General features: G+C 41.0%; 1 protein-coding gene across 5 annotated transcripts in view; it reads left to right on the top strand.

Annotated features, from left to right (window-relative positions):
- The window catches only part of Cep70 (centrosomal protein 70), a 53,033-nt gene that overhangs the window by 18,669 nt on the left and 15,518 nt on the right, over positions 1-18,846 (top strand). For 4 of the 5 annotated variants that reach the window (XM_060385453.1, XM_060385449.1, XM_060385450.1 and 1 more), the window contains 6 exons: positions 203-372; positions 2,296-2,352; positions 3,679-3,766; positions 3,858-3,946; positions 7,061-7,135; positions 18,444-18,549. In XM_060385453.1, the coding sequence (XP_060241436.1) occupies positions 203-372; positions 2,296-2,352; positions 3,679-3,766; positions 3,858-3,946; positions 7,061-7,135; positions 18,444-18,549 (585 nt within the window). The remainder of the gene's footprint in view (positions 1-202; positions 373-2,295; positions 2,353-3,678; positions 3,767-3,857; positions 3,947-7,060; positions 7,136-18,443; positions 18,550-18,846) is intronic. The other variant, XM_060385452.1, reaches the window with a different exon arrangement.

Here is an 18,846-nt window from a genome sequence, read left to right as displayed (position 1 = left end):
ATAAATGTCACAGGTATTTATAAATTGTAATAAATAAAAAGAAAAAACTCAGAAAAACAAAACAAAACACCTCAGGTGTTTAGCAGCCTTGATGCTGAGCCTATGGAATGAAATAGCTCAGTGGAGATGGTGATATAGATATTAATAGAACAACATGTCTACATGTATAAATCACTATTATGGTTTTACAATTTTTTTACAGATGAAATGCCAGCATTATAAGAAGAAACTAGTGGACCAAGACGAGACCATTGCTGCTTTGCAAAAGGATATCTACAGATTTACCAAAGAGGAAGAGGAGCGCGTTATCATTCAAAATAGAGTGTTTGCCTATCTCTGCCGAAGAGTTCCTCATTCAGTCTTGGATAAACAGTAATGCCTAGTACATAGGATGATAATGGAACTAACTTGATTTTTTTTTTTTCTTCTTCTCCACACAGGGTTTCTCTGTGTGGCCTTGGCTGTCCTGGACTCGATTTGTAGACCAGGTTGGACTGTAACTCACAGAGATCCACCTGCCTCTGCCTTTGCCTCTACCTCTGCTGGGATCAGAGTTGTGCACTGCCATGCTTGGCTTAGGTTGATTTTTTTTTTTTTTAAAGCTGATTTTATCTTGACTGTGATTATATCTCTTGCTATAGAAGTCTCCTTTTCTGTTGACTTTTTTTTCTAGTTCGTGTGTGTGTGTGTGTGTGTGTGTGTGAATGTAATTTTTTCTTAAGCGTATTTTGAAGAATGAATTTATTAAACCTTAAATTTCATTTATGTGTACAGGTGTTGTGCCTGCATGTATGTATATGTACCACATGTGTGCCTGGCGCCTGCAGTGGCCAGATGCGGGTGTCAGACACCCCTGGAACTGGAGTTACAGACAACTGTGAGCCGTCCTGTGGGTGCTGAGAATCAAACCTGTGACCTCTGAAAGAGCAGCCAATGCTCTTAACCACTGAGCCATCTCTCCAGCTCCCTGAGGGGTGGATTTAGGCATTTACTTAAAAAATATGAACCATGAATGAGTATGGAGGTGCATGCCTTTAATTCCAGCCCTTGGGAGGGGAAAGCAGGCCAGCCCAGGCCATCCATTGATAACCTGTCTCACAGAAGAAAATCCAAAATAAACCAAAAATATATATCAGTTTTGTGTGTGCTTATGTGTGTGTGCTCCTGAGTATGTAAATGCACCACATGTTTGCAAGTGACTGCAGAGAACAGAAGAACGAGTCGGATCGCCTGGAACTAGAATCCCGGGCAGTTAGGAGCTGCCACTCGGGTCCTGGGAATCAAACCTTGGTCCCGTGTAAGAGAAGCAGGTGCTCTTAACCACTGAGCCCTGGGCAGTATTTCTGTGAGAGATTGCCAGAGGTAGGATTATTGAGACAGGAAGAGTATTATTTAATAAACTGGGACATGTTTATAAATATATTAGTGGAAATTATATATTTATGCCTTAGTGTATACTTGTTTTTGGTAAAAATGATTAAAAATTTTTAGTTTGCCAGAAAATTTGTACTTACTTTTAAAAAGATTTTCTTTTTAATAATGTATGTATGTGGGTTTATGTGCTTGGAAGTTTCCAGAGGCATTGGGAACTTCAGAGCTGGAATTAGAGGTGGTCTCAAGCTACCGTTTACATGTGCTGCACACTGGGTCCTCGGCAAGACCTTCTTTCCTTCTTTTTCCTTCTTTCTCTCTTTCTTTCTCTCTCTCTTTCTTTCTTTCTTCTTTTTCTCTCTTCTTTTCTTTCTTTCCTTCTCTCTTTCTTTCTTTAGAGCTGGAAGGATGGCTCAGAGGTAGGGAGTGCTTGCTGTTCTTGCAGAGAACCTGGGTTCTCTTTCCAGCACCCACATGGTGGCTCACAACAGCTTGTAACCCTAGCTGCAGGGGATCAGATGCTTTCTTCTGGCCTCCACATGCACCTGGACACAAATTGTATATGCACACATACGTAAATAAATCTTAAAAAAATAAAAATAATTCTGAGTAGCAGCGTTTTGCCTATGTATATGTATCACATGTGAGCCTGTGCCTAGGAGGCCAGAAGAAAATGTTGGACCCCCTATGTTATGGATGATTGTGAGCTACTATGTAGGTACTAGAAATCAAACCTGGGTCCTCTGAAAGAATAGCCAGTGCTCTTAACTACTGAACCATCTCTTCAGCCCCTCAGTAAGCTCCCTTAACTGATAAACCATTTCTCTATCCCTAGTCTGTACTTATTTTTATCATTATAATTTGAAATTATGTAGAATAGTATATACTACCTTTTGAAAATAATGGTATATTTTTGTTTTCTAGATTGCTTTGTCTTATTGATTACTATGAGTCTAAACTTCGAAAACTCCACAGAGAAAGGTATAAACAATAGAATTTTAAAGCTATCCCGGAATAATGTATACATTAAATTTCTGTAGCTTTTGAGACTTTAAGCTATGGAGTCTTTATATCATTATAAGTTCTTTTTCAAATATAATATTTTTTGTTCTTTGAGAATTTTGTATCTGCATACAGTGTATATTGAAAATATTTACCCTCCATTTCTCCCCAACAAATTCTGTGTTCCCTCTCAAATCTTCCTGACAATTCATGTTGAAATTCTTTTAATAAAGATCTGTAAGGCTGTATTTTACCGCTTAGGTTAGAATGTACTATGTTTACATTAAACAACAAAAGTGATATTTCCTTTTAGTTTGTTGAAGCGTTGTTGTATAATCACTGGGTAGTAAGTGTATTCATAAAGTATATGGATAATATGTAGTAATTGGCTGTGGGGCAGAGCAAAACTTACTTATGCAAGTTTTAATACTAAAGATAGAATGTCAGTGAAAATCAGACATATGGCTGGGTGTGGGAGCTCACACCTATAATCCTAGGCTGAGGTAGAGGCTGTGGCATTCAGGAAGCCAAGGAAAGAGGATAGCCACAAGTTTGAAGTCAGCCTGGGCTACATAGTGAATCCCCCAGCCAGCTTGAGTTAGAGTAAGAGCTGTGCTGATAGTCTGCCTGGAAAGAGTATGTTAATGCTCATGTAAGTAGATGTGAGGCATAGCAATATGTGCTATAATTATGAGGCAGTGGGCTGCTGTGTGTGGCAGAAGGAGAGAGGAGTGGAAGGTAGAGGGAACGGGTGGGCTTTGCAGAGAGACCACAGAGTTTTCAAGGACAGGTAAGATAGTTAGATGAATACACTAGCAGGAAAAGTGAATAATGTATGTAAGAATGGCAGGTAATCTAAGAAGTCTGACGCGCGGGGTAGGTGAGGTGTGCTGCGCACAAACTGTGTAGTGTTACCCACTTACGCTCTACACTTTGTCTTTAAATTTTTTTATCACCTAAAAGTGCTAGAAGGAATGAATATGTGCACGGGGTTGTTTTAAGAAGACAGGAAGTGTTCCGTCTGTGCTCTCTTTTTGTTTGTTCAGCAAGTATTTTGCATCCCCTCTTGTGTCCCATAACAAAGTTTTCTTGTCTCCACACAGTCTAAGAGTTAGTAAACAGAGCACTCTAAGACTAGGTAGTGCTGTGCTGCGATACTATTCTTTGTAGAACAAGTAGCAAATTGGGAATTTTAATCCACGTGTAAGTTAGTAAGCCCTTATTAGACTGGCTTAATTTTTGCTAGCTACACGTTCTCTATAAGGATAGATTTCCAGATGATGCAGCGTGTTTGTCTTCCCACAGGCAGTATAAGGAAGACGACAGTCAGTCAGAGGACGAAAAAGACTATGGAAACCTGGATGGCTCACCCAGTTACAAAGGCCTTCTGATGGTAGGGAGACTGGAGAACTGATAAACACCTTTTTATAAAGCAGAATAATCCCCTAGGAGAGTTACTGATTTTACTGTGAAATGCATTGCAGTCGTTACAGAATCAACTCAAGGAATCAAAATCCAAGATTGATGTGCTGCTAAGTGAAAAGCTGAACCTCCAAAAAGATCTGGAAAACAGGTGAGAGAAACTTGATTTTTCTTTGTCTTTTAGAGTATTAGTTAGTCATTCTTGCCCTCTTATTCTAAAGCTGAACCCGAGTACTTGCCACTCTGTGCTTTTTCTGGTTAGTTGTATTTTTGTGGCAAATGATCAAAGGAATAAGAGTCCTTAGGCCAGCAAGCGAAATGAGAAATAGGAGTCCACATTGAAGATACACCTGAGTCAGAACTTTGAGGAGATCCAGGGTTTTCTTTTCTGGGTTTGTGTGTTTATATGTGTGGGTACAAGATGTGCAGTCAAGTGTGCACATGTGTGCTCATGCATGTGGAAACTGGAGGTCAGACTCAGGTATTTCCCTCTGCAGCTGGCCAACTTGTTTTATGAGACAGAAGTCCTTGAGTCCTGCGGGGAGTTGCTAATTAGAATAGGCTGCCTGCCCGGCCAGCGAGCCCTCGAGATCTCCCGGTCTCCACCAACTTCTTTCCAGCACTGGGATTATAAGGGTGTAACCTCGTGCCTTTTTAGTGGGTTCTTGGGTTTGAACTCAGGTCTTCATATTTGCATGCCAAGCACTTTATCAGACTTAGATGTCTCCTGAAGCCCAGGCTCAGTCTTTATTTAGTTTTGGTTTTTTTGTTTTGTTTTTGTTTTTGTTTTGTTTTAATTAGCTGTAGTGAGGGCTGGAGAGTGGCCTCATTTGGAAGCATGTGAGGACTTGAGTGTAGATCCACAGCACTCATGTAACAAGCTGTAGCAGTGTGTATCTATAAGTGCAGTGTTGGGAGGAGGAGGGAAGATGGGCAGATTCCTGGAGCTCATTGCCTGGACAGCCAGCCAGTTGATGGACTCAAGGTCCAGTGAGAGAACGTATCTCAAAAATAAGATAGACAGTGATGAAATACTTGATGTCATCTCCTGGTCTTCACACATATTCATGTGCGCTCTACACAGACAGGCACACGCTCATATCCACACAACCACATACACATACTATACACACACAAAGCTACCTATGGTGAAGTGTGATTGATGTACAATACATAATTTGAAAAGTGTTAACATTATTGATCTTTGTGCAACAGTCACAACTGAAATAATTATCCCAAGGATTTTTTTGTCTTTATGTAGTTTTATCCTCACACCCATCTTATCTGTGCCTGAGACAATTTATGATTTGTTTTATCATACATTATTTTGTATTTCCTATATATTGTATAAATAGATCACACAGTATTTCTTGTTTGTCTTCGTAACTTCACATAACATTTTTAAATTTAAATTTTTAAAATTATAAATTGACAAATTGTAGTTGTTTTTGTCATGGGATACAGAGTGATGTGATTTAGGAATACAGTGTGGAATAATTATATCAAACTAATTAACATATCAGTTACTTCAAATGCTTGCTATTTTTGAGGTGAAAACATTTGAACTTTACTAATTTGGTGATTTTGATATTATTACTTTCATAACAAATTGAATTTCAGTGGGTTTCTCATTCCCAAATTACTTTTGGATGTTTTATTTTATTTTTTTTCTACCCTGTGTTATAGCAGAAAAGTCAGTAGTTTCTGTTACAGAAAAGAGGCAACCTTGGTATAAAAAGAAAATACTTGTTGGCAGTGTGTGACCTGGAATGAAACAATAAGGTCAGACATTATTCCAGGGGATGAAACAATCACCAAGACAAATCCCTTGTTCTCAAAGGACTTATAATTTTTGTTTGTTTTCCAAGACAAGGTTTCTCTGTGTAGCCTTGGCTGTCCTGGACTCACTTTAGACCAGGCTGGTCTCAAACTTACAGAGAACCGCCTGCCTCTGCCTCCCCAAGTGCTGGGATTACAGGCGCGTATGTGTACCACGGAAAGACTTATAATTTAATGAAAAGGGTTATGCAGTAGCTTCATAGCATAAAGTCTGAAAACCTGTTGTGGACCATGTAAAGATGGAGTAAGAACTTAAAAGCATGTTTGGGAATAATGAATTATTATTATTTATTCATTCAGGAGAGCAGTTACCTGTTATGAGAGGGTGGGGAATGACATTAATGAGGATGTCTTAGCTAGGGTTTCTGTGGCTGTGATAAAACAGATGAGATGACCAAAAGCAAGTTTGTGAGGAAAGGGCTTATTTCATTTTATAGCTTATAGCCCATCATCCAAGAAAGTCGGGGCAAGAGCCTTGGAGCAGGGACTGAAGCAGAGGCCATGGACTTGTACGCTTATTGGTTTGTTCCTCATGGCTTGCTCAGACTGCTTTCTTACACCATCCAGGACCTCAGGCCCAGATGTGGGCTGGGCCCTCCCACATAGTCATTAATCAAGACAGCACTCCAAAGTCTTGCCTGCAGGCCAATTTTACTAAGGCATTTTTCATTTAAGACTCCATTTTCCACTGGGTGATGGTGGTGCCTTCCTTTAATCCCATCACTCAGGAGGCAGAAGCTGCTGGATCTCTTGAGTTCGAGGCCAGCCTGGTCTATAGAGTGAGTTTTGAGACAGCCAGGGCTACACAGAGAAATCCTGTCTCAAAAAATAACAACAACAAACAAACAAACACAAAAACAAACAAAGACTATGAATCTATCTTCCCAGATATGCCTAGGTTTTTGTCAAGTTGACAGAAACCAATCAGCATAGAGGAAAACATGTTTTAGTGTCAAAGATTTAGATATGTTAATATCTAAATTTGCTAAGCTGGGTGATATATACACCAGAAACAAGTTACATATTAGCACAAAAGTGAATAAAAACTTTAAGTAATTATACAGAATAAATCAAAATGCCTAGTAAACATTTAAGAATTAAAGATTTTAATAAGGGTCTGGAGAGATGGCTCAGCAGATAAGAGCATTGGCTGTTCTTCAGAGGACTAGGGTTTGAGTCCCAGAAGCCACATGGTGGCTCCCAGTCTTCTGGACCCAGTTCCAGGGGATTCAGTGTCTCCTGGCATTCAAAAGCACCAGGCACATAAGTGGCACACAGATAAATGTGCAGGCAAAACACCCATACACATAAAAGTCAATGTACGAATAATTTGTTTATTGGTAACATAACAAGATAATCTTTTGTTTGCTAAGTATTTTATCTTTTCAATAAATTTAGTATGTTCATTATGATTTCTTTTCTACAGGCCCACAGAACATGAATTAAGACTTTATAAACAACAAGTGAAGAAACTGGAAAAAGCCCTTAAGAAAAGCATCAAGTAATTACATTTTGCCAAAGTTTCAGCTTATAGCTGGGTCCTGTATTTTATTATTTGTTTTTACATTTATTAGCTGTTACGTACTGTCCTTGGCTTGGAATTGCCAGGCTGCTGGGAGATATGACATTAAAAGTATTTTTGAGCCAAACATGTTAGCATAGCCTATAAACCCCAGCACCGTGGAGTCTGAGCAGGAGGATCACTAGTGTGAGGGTGGCCTGAGCTATACAGCAAAGCTCTGTCTCAGAAGAACAGAAGTAAACAGTAGAAAAGGGGATATTTCTAATTCTAACAGTTTAAAAGCAATTTGGATTTGTTTTTATTTTATACTTAAGAATTTCATGCATTCATATAATGAAATACAATCATATATATAATTCCTTCTCTACAACTTCCCTCTCCTCTAGTGTATCCCCCAACCAACTTTGTGCTTTAAAAAAAAAAATAACCTGTTAAGTCTAGTTGGTGCTACCTGTATGTGCATGGGTTTGGAACTGTCCACCAAAGCATGGAGATCTTGTTGGTGTCCACATTCTCAGAAGGAATGATTCTTTCCTAGAAACTTAATAGCGGTAAGAGGTGGAGCCTGGGGGTCATCGAGACTGCCTGTTCTGGAATCTTACTGGCTGAATTTTATAACCACAGGTGCTGTGAGTTCATGACTGTGATTGTCACGTCATGTCTAGAATACAGAGTTTCATAGTCCTCTTCCCATCATCTGGCTCTTCTGTCCTTTCTGCCTTGTCCCTGGAGCTGTGGAGTGGGGGGAGGGTGCTAGGGTTGAGCACACAGTCCTCTATTATTAGCACTTTGGCCAATTATGCTTCTCTCCATTGACTGTCACCCACTTCTCTGATCAAAGATGAGAGCGTCTCGGGTTTATAGATACAAACATAGGTATTTTGACAGTAAGATCATTTACCAAAATAACAGTGGCAGCTTCTACCCCAAAGGTCTGTGATTTCCCGAGTAAATTTTGACAAGGATTAAAGTACCAGGCATGAAGTTCCCTCTTGTGGAACAGGTCTCAAATCCAACCAGAAAGCTATTATTCCGTACCAGTGTTGGACAAGAAGGCATATCTTCCCTGGTAGGTCGGTGCTGCAGCATTCAGGGTCCAGCTGGTTAGAACCATAGATGCCTTACCCAGAAGTCTGCATTGTACCTCCTGGCCCTGTGAGAACTAGGCAGCATTATGAAATTACCTGGCTAGTTTGAGATTTATTTTTGTATGTCCTATAGCCAAAATGTTTTAGCAATAGGGTCTTTAGAGTCTTGTCATGTAGTTTGGTGGCTAATAGCCTGTGCTGTTTTGGGAGACCTCTGGAGCCTCCCTGACCATTAATTCCTAGAAGTATCCCATGTCTTATACCCATGTATTCTAGGAGTCCATCGTCCACCCATGCTGGTTATTTCCATTAAAGAAATATATATATATATATATATATATATATATATATATATATATATATATATTTAAAGTTGCAGTTTGAAACCAGTGGACTTCCATGAGGTTTTTTTTTATACATCTTTAGTATTGGCTAACTTGTTCTCTCTTTAACCTACCCAGGCCCTATCACCACCTATAACACCTTTAACACCCAGTAATTCTCCTCTTATTTTGCATATATTCTTCTGTCCCTCCAATTTTAAAATTTGAGTTGTAAGGTAGTAGATCTCCCTGTACCTTTTCCTTGGGCTAGCCTTCCTTTCTATCTCCTTAGTACCCCCATACTGTGGACCCCTCCCTGGTTAAGCTCTTATTCCCCCACTATCCCACCTCTCTATCCATTTCACCTTATGATCTACTCTCCTCTTTCTTTTGATTTGTGTCACCTTCAAAGGACCCCTTTAATTTGCTGGCTCCCACTTCTGTTCCAAGTTAAATACACAAAAGATTTGAAGTTTGGAACTGCATATGAGACAGCATATAATATTCGTCCTTCTGGGCCTGGACTTGGCCTTATTTTTACCTCAGTTGAATAAAAATAACAGTAAATGAATAGGAAGAAAAGAAAAAAATATTTTAATGGAAAATACCTTTAGAAATGGAAAAATTGCAAGAGAAACAGTGAAATTACAGATAGCAGATCCTTTATTTTTACTGTAGCTAGTCACAATCTGAAAAGTTTTGTGTTAATTTTTGTGCTAGAGATTGAACCCAGGGCTGTTGATTTTTATTTTTAACAAGCTTACTTTATTTAGGGTTATTAAACGCTCCTACCTCCCTTCCAACCCCCAATACCAGGTAGGAGGAAAAGGTTAGTTGAGACAGGGCCGCAGTTCTCTCTGCTACTTCCCGCTGGGTAGGGTCGTAGGATTCTTTTTGGGGGCAATACCAATATCAGTTGTCCAGAAGTCCAGGTACCCAGCAGATCAGCAAACAGGAAATGCAGCAGCAGGACGAACCAGCAGCAAGCAGTCCTCCTCCAAGCAGCCACGCCTTCTTCCTTTGGGCTGCCATTTATGCCCCTCAAAGTCCTCAGAATTCAACTAATTCAGCCTGGCAAAGACCACGCTCCCCACGAGAGACTTAACAGGTGTGGACAAACTAAATATCTCAACCTGGAATTTTAACAATTTTAACATATTTACATATCATAAACCACAACACAGGGCCTTGAGCATGGTAGGCTAAAATGTACCATTGAGGTGTCTCTGAAGAGACATGATCTGAAAATTTTAGTATGTTTTGCCACTTAAAAACTAAAAGTACCAGGAAGCACACAGTGAGCCAGTCCTGTCTACTGCTTTTACTTCCTTCCCCTGCTTTGAAAAGAAGGTCTTGGGTATTATTAAAATGGTGATCCCAAGTGGCGATGGTACTTCTGTGAGACTAGTGTATGCTTTGATTGAAAAGACTAGGACTGGAAGAAGTAATCTGTGAAGGTTTGAGTGGGTTATTTTGAAAACTGCTAGCAAATGCCTTAAATAGATTAATTCGGTTGTTATTAGTACACATGTTTTGTTTTTCAGTGATAACTGCTCTTTCTCCTTCCTATGGTAGCGCTGTCACAGTGAGAAGGCAGACAAGGGCAAGGAGGGATTCACTGTGAATCCACTTAAATTTGGGGAGAAAAACTAAACAGAATTCTAGGGGAAGGTTTGGAAAGGTTGCATTTAGTCAGTGACTTTCCCTACTTTTGTGTGTGTTTTGGCTATCCAGTAGTACTTCCTGGTATCTTTGTGGCATTTTAGACATGGGAGTTGTAATGGTAAGCCAAATAAGGAAAGGTCTCCGACCCTATGGAGATGGCATAAGAGAGAAGGGTCATGAAAAACTGGGTAAGGCAATTCAATAGAACATGAATACAACGATAATGGTGGTGATGATGGTAAGGGCTTGCCTTTGTGAGCAGGGGCACCACAAGCCTTATATGATGTCAAGCTTTTTTCCCACCAGTTAAATCAGTAAAGGATCCAAAGTGTAACAGAGCTGATATTTTAATCAAAGTGAGGGTAGCAGCTGAGAACAGAGCCCTTCAAAAGGAGAGGTCCTGGCGTCTAGGTTATCTTTCAATTAGTATAGTACCTCCATTACCAGTTTGACTGGGAGCCTCTGACAACACATATTTCAGTTCAGGGATTGGGTGAAGGGCTTCAGGACTCAGGTTGGGTTGTTATTTGGATTGGGGCTCTGGATCCATGAGGTATGGAGACATTGTCCACATGCCTTATACTGTCTGCATGTCCCCACAAGCACCCGCTCTCTGATGTGGGGCATGTTGGAATAGAAAGTTTGTCTGTGGCCCCTTTATGATATCCAACGTCCATTTTAGGATATTCGGAATTAACTTTATCCAGGGCTCTTCTTCCCTTATTATCTACCTAACAAGGGAACTACCTAACTTCTTTCTTTCATTATTTCTCCAAAGAGGTAACCCTAACTGCCATCAGGGGATTAGTCAGCTACTCATTGCTGCTTCCTGCTGACAGAATGGGCAGAGTTATAAAACAGCAGAAAGGTTCATGTGGTGGTGGATTGGCCTGCCATTTTCTTTCCAGGATGTGATTGCTTTCTTTCATTGTTCCAGGTATTTGTGGTAGCATCTAGAACATATATAAAATAAGATTAAGAGCATTATAATGAAGGTGGTGAGGAGGAGTGTCTGTTGCATCTCAGGAAAGGTCACCGATGAGGGAAACATACATGATAGCCAGCCCCAAAACCTTGGCATGGTTGGTCATAGGTGTTAACGACCTCAAGGATGTCATTCCCTCCTTTGTCCATTGTTAAGTGTATCGTGGTCTGTCCTATTGGCCTCTCTGAGAAATTTGATTGCCTTATTACCTACCTGCCAAATCTAATTGAGTTGTGGGCCATTGTGCGTTCATGATTTTAATGTCATGGGGTGTATTTAGTTTTAGCTGTAGGGAAGATGCTTCTTTAGCATCAAGATTATCATAGGTATTAGTAGCTTATTAGTAGATTTTATGTAGATCTGTTTGATTTCTTTGGTATTGCACCAAACTCCAGTGTGAGTGAGGGAGTGCTTTGTCTTTTTATAGGAGAAGTCTGATAGTGTTAGTTTCATTCTATATACCCTGCCAGCAAAATATTCCCTTTCCCATGTACATTATATCTAGTTGGAATTAAGACTAAGGACCAGACCTGAGAAAAATCAGAGTTCCATTTCTTTTGGGGACATAGCCAAACATCATGTTTTTGTTCACACCCAGAGAGAGATAAAGATAAAGTTCCACCTAGACTCATTTTGGAGGATTGCCCATCTTCATCCAGTGAGCATTATGCAACTATCCTCTTCAGTTTCCCCGAGCCCAGTTAATTGTACAATAGGATACTTTGTAGATTTATTTAATCTAGGAACCTGGGCAGTTAGAGTACAAGACTCATGTTGCATTTAGTGGTAATTTTTTTCCAGAGCCTGAGGTCCCCATGCTTTTTCCATAGGTTTTTGCCATGTGGCTTTGCATTAAGGATGGTTGGCCATTGTCCCATAGCTAATCCTGATTCCATCTGCATTAGCATAATTATAGTCCCTGTTGAGTTTAGGGTACAGGCCCTTTCCCAGTTGTGGGTTAGAGAGTAATTTTATAAGGCCTGCCTAGTATAAGTTAGCCAATCTTTTGGGCTACAGTTTTCTTTTGGGAGTGTCTCTCATCCTCCACTCTTCTCTTGAAATAGTAGCTCTACCCTGTGTCTTATTCAAGAGAAGGAGTCTTTTTCTAGAGACTGACTCCCCTCTGTTGTGGCCCATTTAACTTGTCCTATCAGCTTACCAAAAGGATCTCTCTTCTTTTTGATTGTAGGCCAGTTCTGGGAAATCCACCCAGAGTATTGGCTCCACTGAAATGCAGTAGCTTGAGCACAGTTAGGGTAATGGGTATGGACCCAAAATCTCAAAATGTTCCAGTGTAGGCTTAACCTACTACAAGTGAACTCCCAGGCTGAGGTCTGAGTGTGCCGTAAAGATTCCCAGAGCCTTCTAGGCTGAAGGATGGTATTTGAACTCATTGGGATGTGGGTCCACCATGTGACTTTTTAGTTATTGGGGATTCAATAATCCATCCAAAGCTACAGGGTAGGGAATTTGAAGGGCAGTGAGTGGTGTAACAACGGATCTTGCATACTTTTGCCCAGTTTTTAGAGGCCTCTGGTGGAATGTTAATCGCAAAACAATAGTGAGACTGCTGTCTAGTAGGAATTACCTGTTTCTCCCATAGCGAAAGAGAAAGGACTAGATGTTTTATTTGGTCTGTGTTAAAGGGATTCCTAAAAGGCATCGCTTTATTGATTGGAGTTTCGGATATAAAGTAAAGGATCCTTGAAAAATGGTTCTCTTTATAGAGATCTAGAGTAGTTCCCTCCTACTCCAAAAATTGGGGCAGTCCTGTATTTGATTCAAATCGGATAATGAAGGAATGCTTGTTTTTGGAGGGTGGTGGAAGCCTTTTTCCAGATCTGTGAACTTGAGTGAAAAAAATTAGGTTCTGGATGGGATATTGGAATGTGAGGAGAGTGGGTGTTAGAGTAGTAAAAAAAAATCATCTGGAAGTAAAGCAGGGTGATTTTAGGAGTCATCCAGAATTATGGGGGAAGTGACACCGCAAAGTAAGGTAGGCATAACGAGACACGTGAGATATAAACTAAAAGCTACAGCCAGTGGGGCTTTGCATGCTGCTGCTTTGCACTCATATAAACTTATCTTCGGTTGGCAGGCGACTGTTTGAAGAGCAGTTTAAGATCCCCAGTGGCTCACAAGGGTGACTGGAATGAGCTGGTCATCGTGGTCTCAGGATCGACTGATAGCTTAGGAGTATCAGGAGATACTTGAGACTAGTGTGATGGATCCATGCATCCAGTTTTGCTGTTCATGCTGCTATAAATGAGGATAAACTAACAGGATATGGGCTCTTCACAGTGGGCGATTGAGACATCCATTCCAGTGAGGAATCCTAACTGAGTCCCCAGGGTAGAAGAAGGGGAGTCTCTTGTTCTAGAGAGCCCGGCTTGAAGTTCTTGACAGCAGTTGCGGGAATTTTGCTAATTGAATAACATGGGGAAATTAGCCTGGCCATTTCTGGGTCCAGCACCATGTCATTGGTAAGAAATGGCTTGCCATATAGTGCCTCAGACAGGCTTAGTCCCTAACAGTTAGGGTGTTTAAGCCTGATTAGAAGTATAGGGGTAATTTAATCTAAGGAGATCTGGTATCCTGGATGAGCTTCTTTAAATACCTCTCTGAAATTCATTAGCCTCTCTTTCAGTTTGCCTGACACTAGGTGCAATGTAGGGGAATCTGACTTTTTAAAGTTTCAGAAGTTAGGCTTTCAGTGGCTTTTGCCTTGAAGGCAGATCTGTTGTCACTTGGAGGATTTACAAAATCCAAATCAAGGAATTATTTATGTAAGTAAAATCAACCCTTTGTGTTTGACATGGAAGGGCCACTCTCCAGCCCAGGAAGACATTCACTAAAAGTTAGAATTAGGTCCTCCAGGCATTTGAATGAAGTAAAATTTCTGGTTCTTTTCCTGGATAGATTCCTTGCCTTTGGGGCCCTGGGGACTTGAAGGTACCTTTTTGATAGGTTAATCTTTTGGCATATTTCACATCTTTTGCCACACTTCCTTGGCTAGAAGAACATTTTCTTCTCTAAATGATAACATCCAGTAAAGGGATTTTTAAAACTTTGTGAGATTTTAGTAATAGCAACTGGTCAGTGGGAGAGAGCCAACATCTTCTATGGTCAAAATGACAGCCAAAGACTGTTTCTTCAGGGGAATATTTGTATCTTTTAGGGGGTAGCAGGGATTCTTCCCAAAGAACAGGGCATTTCTCATGACCCAGCTAGCTCTTGGCTTCCAAATCTGCATCCCTTTTCCCTTCAGCTATAAGATCCCCTCCTATTTGATGTCTAGGATAGTAGTTTCTTGACAGATACCAGGCAGGGCAATAGGGTTGTACCCAGAAGTTTAAGGCTCTCTCTTGAGATGTCTTATGGGGTTCCACTCTGTCTTCAGTAGACCCCTTTCTTTCCATATTGTTGTGGGCATAAAAAAATCAAGAAAACCTGGAATCTGTATATATACTGACTCTTTTTCTTGTGATAATTCTAATGCTTTGGTAAGGGCTATTATTTTGGCAAGCTGAGCATTGAACTTCTGGGGCAGTCACTGTGAGTCAAGGGTACCAAAAGTAGTAACTATTATATACCCTGCATATCTGTAGCTAGAACTCCCATCTGTTTAGATTACCAAGCTAGGAGTTTGTAAAGGTTGGTCTGGGAGATCAGCTGGGCTGCATAGGTTTTTGTTAAGACCATTTTGCTTGAATGAAGTGGTTATCTTCCCCCTTTTGGCAGGAAAGTGGCAGAATTAAGCTTTTTGCACAAAATAATAAAAACAATAACAACACCTGCTCTGCCTACCACGAAGGTTTGGTATTTTAGCGGTCAGCTATCAGATAGCTCTAAGTGCCCTTTAGAATTGAAATGCCCCAATTCATTCAGGGTGTGGACAGGGTGGGGCATCCAAAGATAAACTTTTGAGCCTTGGTACTTAGAAGTCCTACTGAGGCTACAACACAAAGAGAGCTAAGCTGTCTATATATATTGCCACTTTATCTAGTTCTTATGTGTCCTACTGGTTTAGGGACCTAGAAATTGTGTATTGTCCCTAAGGCTTTCTCTTTTTCCTCTCCCTTCCCTTCTCTCTCCTCTCCTCTCTCTCCTCTCTCTCCCTCCTCTCTCTCTCCCCTCTCTCTTCCCTTTCTCTCCCTTCTCCCTCCTCCTCCCCCCCTTACACAGAGTTTAAAGTTGGGTTGGGTGAACAGTTCCAGAGCTGCTCCAGTTAAGACCTTCTTTCTTTTGAAAGGCCAGCTGGGATTCAGAGGTCCATTCAATCTGAGTATAGCCTTGTGTTTCCATTTTCTTGAAACTCCTTGAAAGAGAGACATGCTCAATCTACTATATCCTGGGATCCAAATCATATAATATTCTGTGACTCCTAGGAGTCAATTATTTTAGATTTTTTGGGAAATGGGAAGGACAGGATAGGTTGGGTTTGTTCTGACCTTAGGGCTCTGGTTCCTCCTTCTAGAATATGACCAGGATAAGCAATTCTGGTTTGATTGTGCCTTATCCCATGTTATCCTGTATCCTCTTTCTGTAAGAAGGTTAAGGAGAGGGTCTGTGGCCCAAGGGATAATCTCCTTGGAGAACTCATACAGAAGACCATCCATGTGTTGGAATGGTCCAGGATGGTAAAGGGCTGGCTCCAAAAGGTGTGGGCTGCCTTGAGACCTTTGCAGGAGCATAGTCCATGTGACCATCCAGTTCTTTGAGTAGCTCCTCAAAGGCGGAGGGAGTTTGCCACTGGTGTGTGGGGGAATGCAAAGTAAACCATTGTTACTAATACAGAGCTATGAATGGTGCAGGGAGGAATCCCAATCAGGAGAGTATAGGGCTTGGGAATTATAAAGTAAAGAGGGACCGCTGCCTCATTAATGAGGCAAAGATCTTGAACTAATCTTCACTTGTCGGAATCCCTTTGTTATTCTCAAAATAGTGGTAATATATTGACTGATCATTTCATTAATGATCCCTGTTTCTTTAATATTTTAATTATGGTGATGAACTCTTCCCTAACTTCTGGTTTTAAAGGAAATTATCTCTGATGTGGAAAATTGAAAGGACTTTTGAAATGAGTGGCCATAGGGATGACGGGATAATAGGGAAGGATCCTAGCCTTCCCTGTCAGGTCCCCATTTGTCCATGCTATTTGAACAGTTTTGGATTCTATTAGCAGCAGACAGTAATGTCTTGAGGAAAGAAGTTTGACTTTGAGGTTGGCCAGGAGATTTCTTGATCTTCTTAAAGAGTGGCAGGAGTTTGGGAGATTAAAAAAAAAAAATGACAGAAATAGATTTCACCCCATTAAAGGCAAGAGGTTGGATAAATAATGCTGAAGGGGATGGCCCAAAGAGCCCCAAATAATAGACTTTAGGGGAGAATCGGACACAGGGGAGAAAGGGAGGACACAGAGTGTCTTTGTTGATGAGGGTATTGAGTTGACTTTCCTCCACTGTAAAGACTTCTCAGGACTCCTCAAGCTGGATTGATCCTGGGACCTCTCACTGATGTAGGAGGCATCTGATCTTCCAGTGATCATCCTTACATTAGGGAAAGGTCCTGGGGGAGGCATTTGTCTCTGAGCATTCTTGCTTGAAATGGCCTTCCTGCCTACATAAGAAACATATAACAACCCTAATTGTGTTTATCTGCGCAGCTATCAGCAGTTTCCTTTGACATTAATCCTTTTTGCCACTCCTTCTCCTGGTACCAGTTATAGGAGACCAGTGTTACAGCTTGAACCAAATTATCCAATGGCTTGCCTGGCTCAACACCAATGTTTAGAGCTTTCTAAATATAACTAGGGCTAATCAAATTGGGCATTTATCATGTTAGGTGATCTCTGCCTATGACCATGGTTCTGTGTTAGTATGCATTTTATAGCTTCTTGAAATCTTTGGAAGAACATCATGGGAGACACATTGTATTCAGTTAGGTATAGTTTAAGGGCTGACTTTCTGAGATCTTCTAGGCTGCAGTTAAGGAGTACCCATAAGTCCATTCATCTCTCTGATCCCCAGGATTGAATTTAAGATTGGATTAGAACTGCCTTGTAACCAGTGAAAGTTGGAGGATATCCTTTTTTCCCTGGAGGTGTAGAAGTCATTTCCAGCATGGACATCTAATCTCCCACTCACCTCTCTGGAAATGTCAGTTTATTCTGACAATAGCATGCCAGAACATAAAGTTCTTACTGGTCAAAGGCTGAAACATACAGAGCAGCGCCATCAACAAAGCTCCTGTCTCTCTTTTAGTTCAGGCAGAGGACGGGAGCCGCACACATAGGTTGCCCCAGATTCCCCTCTGGAGATCTGCCTACTTGAAAACATCTCTTGTGGAAGAAAAGAGGGCTACCTGGGACAGCCTTTCCGCAGTGGGGGAGGGCTCTGCACTGTCTAAATGGCTGCAGATTGGGATTAGGTAACCAGAAGTTGTGAAGGGGTGAAATGATCATGTTGGACAGCTCCTGAGTTTGGGGATTTGGTAATTTTTAGGAGGTTCAGAAAGTTTTAGGAGGTTGAAAGTTTCTTGGCCTCTGACTCCTCTTTTTTGACTAGACCAAATCACAGTGAAAGTATGAGGGTCCATTGTACATGACTGGGCCAATTCAGAGTGAGCATTCAAGAAAAAGAACAATTAAACATATGGATCTCAGCCTATTTTTCCTCTTGCTTGCAAAGCAGATTGAATGGGCTGATGGTATTAGAGTTTAAAGTGCTTCTGGAGGCCAGGGTTTCCAGTCACTTAGCTGGTATTCTGGCCAGGCCTGGGGGTGGGGGCGGGGACCATTTTTTCCTTAAGACTCTTAAGGGTCAATCATTGCAGTTTTTTAGGAGGCACAGCAAGGGAGAATTTGATGTGAACTTGGATAGGGTCAAATCCATTTGAAAGCAACAGCAAAATGGGAGCATTCGGTGGAAAGACACCCCCTCTCCTGCCCTCTGGAAATACTCAGAAACACTTTGTGGTCTCAGAGATCCCTTATGTTTTCAGAGATTATGTCTAACTTGTGATCTGTTGGAAGGAACTTTTCCAGTGCAGTATGGCTTACATTTTACATACATGCATATTTAAAGTTTGCACAAATGTGCATGCACACATACAAGTAAAAAGACCTAGGTTTTGGGGAGGCCAGTTGGATCACTGGTTTAATCATTTTAATCTCCTATCTAAGAAAGCATTTTTTGTTATCTTGATTTTTCTTTTTTCTCCTTTAGATTACAAAAGATTATTGGTCAAAAAAAGACTGGTGACACGGAGAAAAAAGATGAGCCCAGCAAAGACAGCCATCAAAAGGCTCTAGTTGACCAGAGGTACTTTCAGGTATTGAATAGCTGATGCAAAGACTGGTGTCTGTGATGGTCTTTGGTTTTAACTACAGTGTAATACATTATCCCTATGTAAGGAATGTTTGTCTGTACAACTCTCGGTATCTGTATTGGTTGACGCTTATGGACGCCTAAATCTGCAAATCCCTTATGCAATGGCATTGTGTTATGACTTGAGTGCAAATGTCCCCTCTAGGTCATGTGTTTGACCATGTGGTCTGCAGTCAGGCTGTGGATCCTGTAGGAGGTGGAGCCGTGCTGGAGGAAGTGAGTCACTGGGATCAGGCCCTGT

Source organism: Meriones unguiculatus, chromosome 6 (genome assembly GCF_030254825.1).
Source record: "Meriones unguiculatus strain TT.TT164.6M chromosome 6, Bangor_MerUng_6.1, whole genome shotgun sequence".
Taxonomy (NCBI): Eukaryota; Metazoa; Chordata; class Mammalia; order Rodentia; family Muridae; genus Meriones; species Meriones unguiculatus.
The sequence above is the reverse complement of the archived record's forward strand: the minus strand, read 5'-3'. Positions and strand labels throughout refer to the sequence as shown.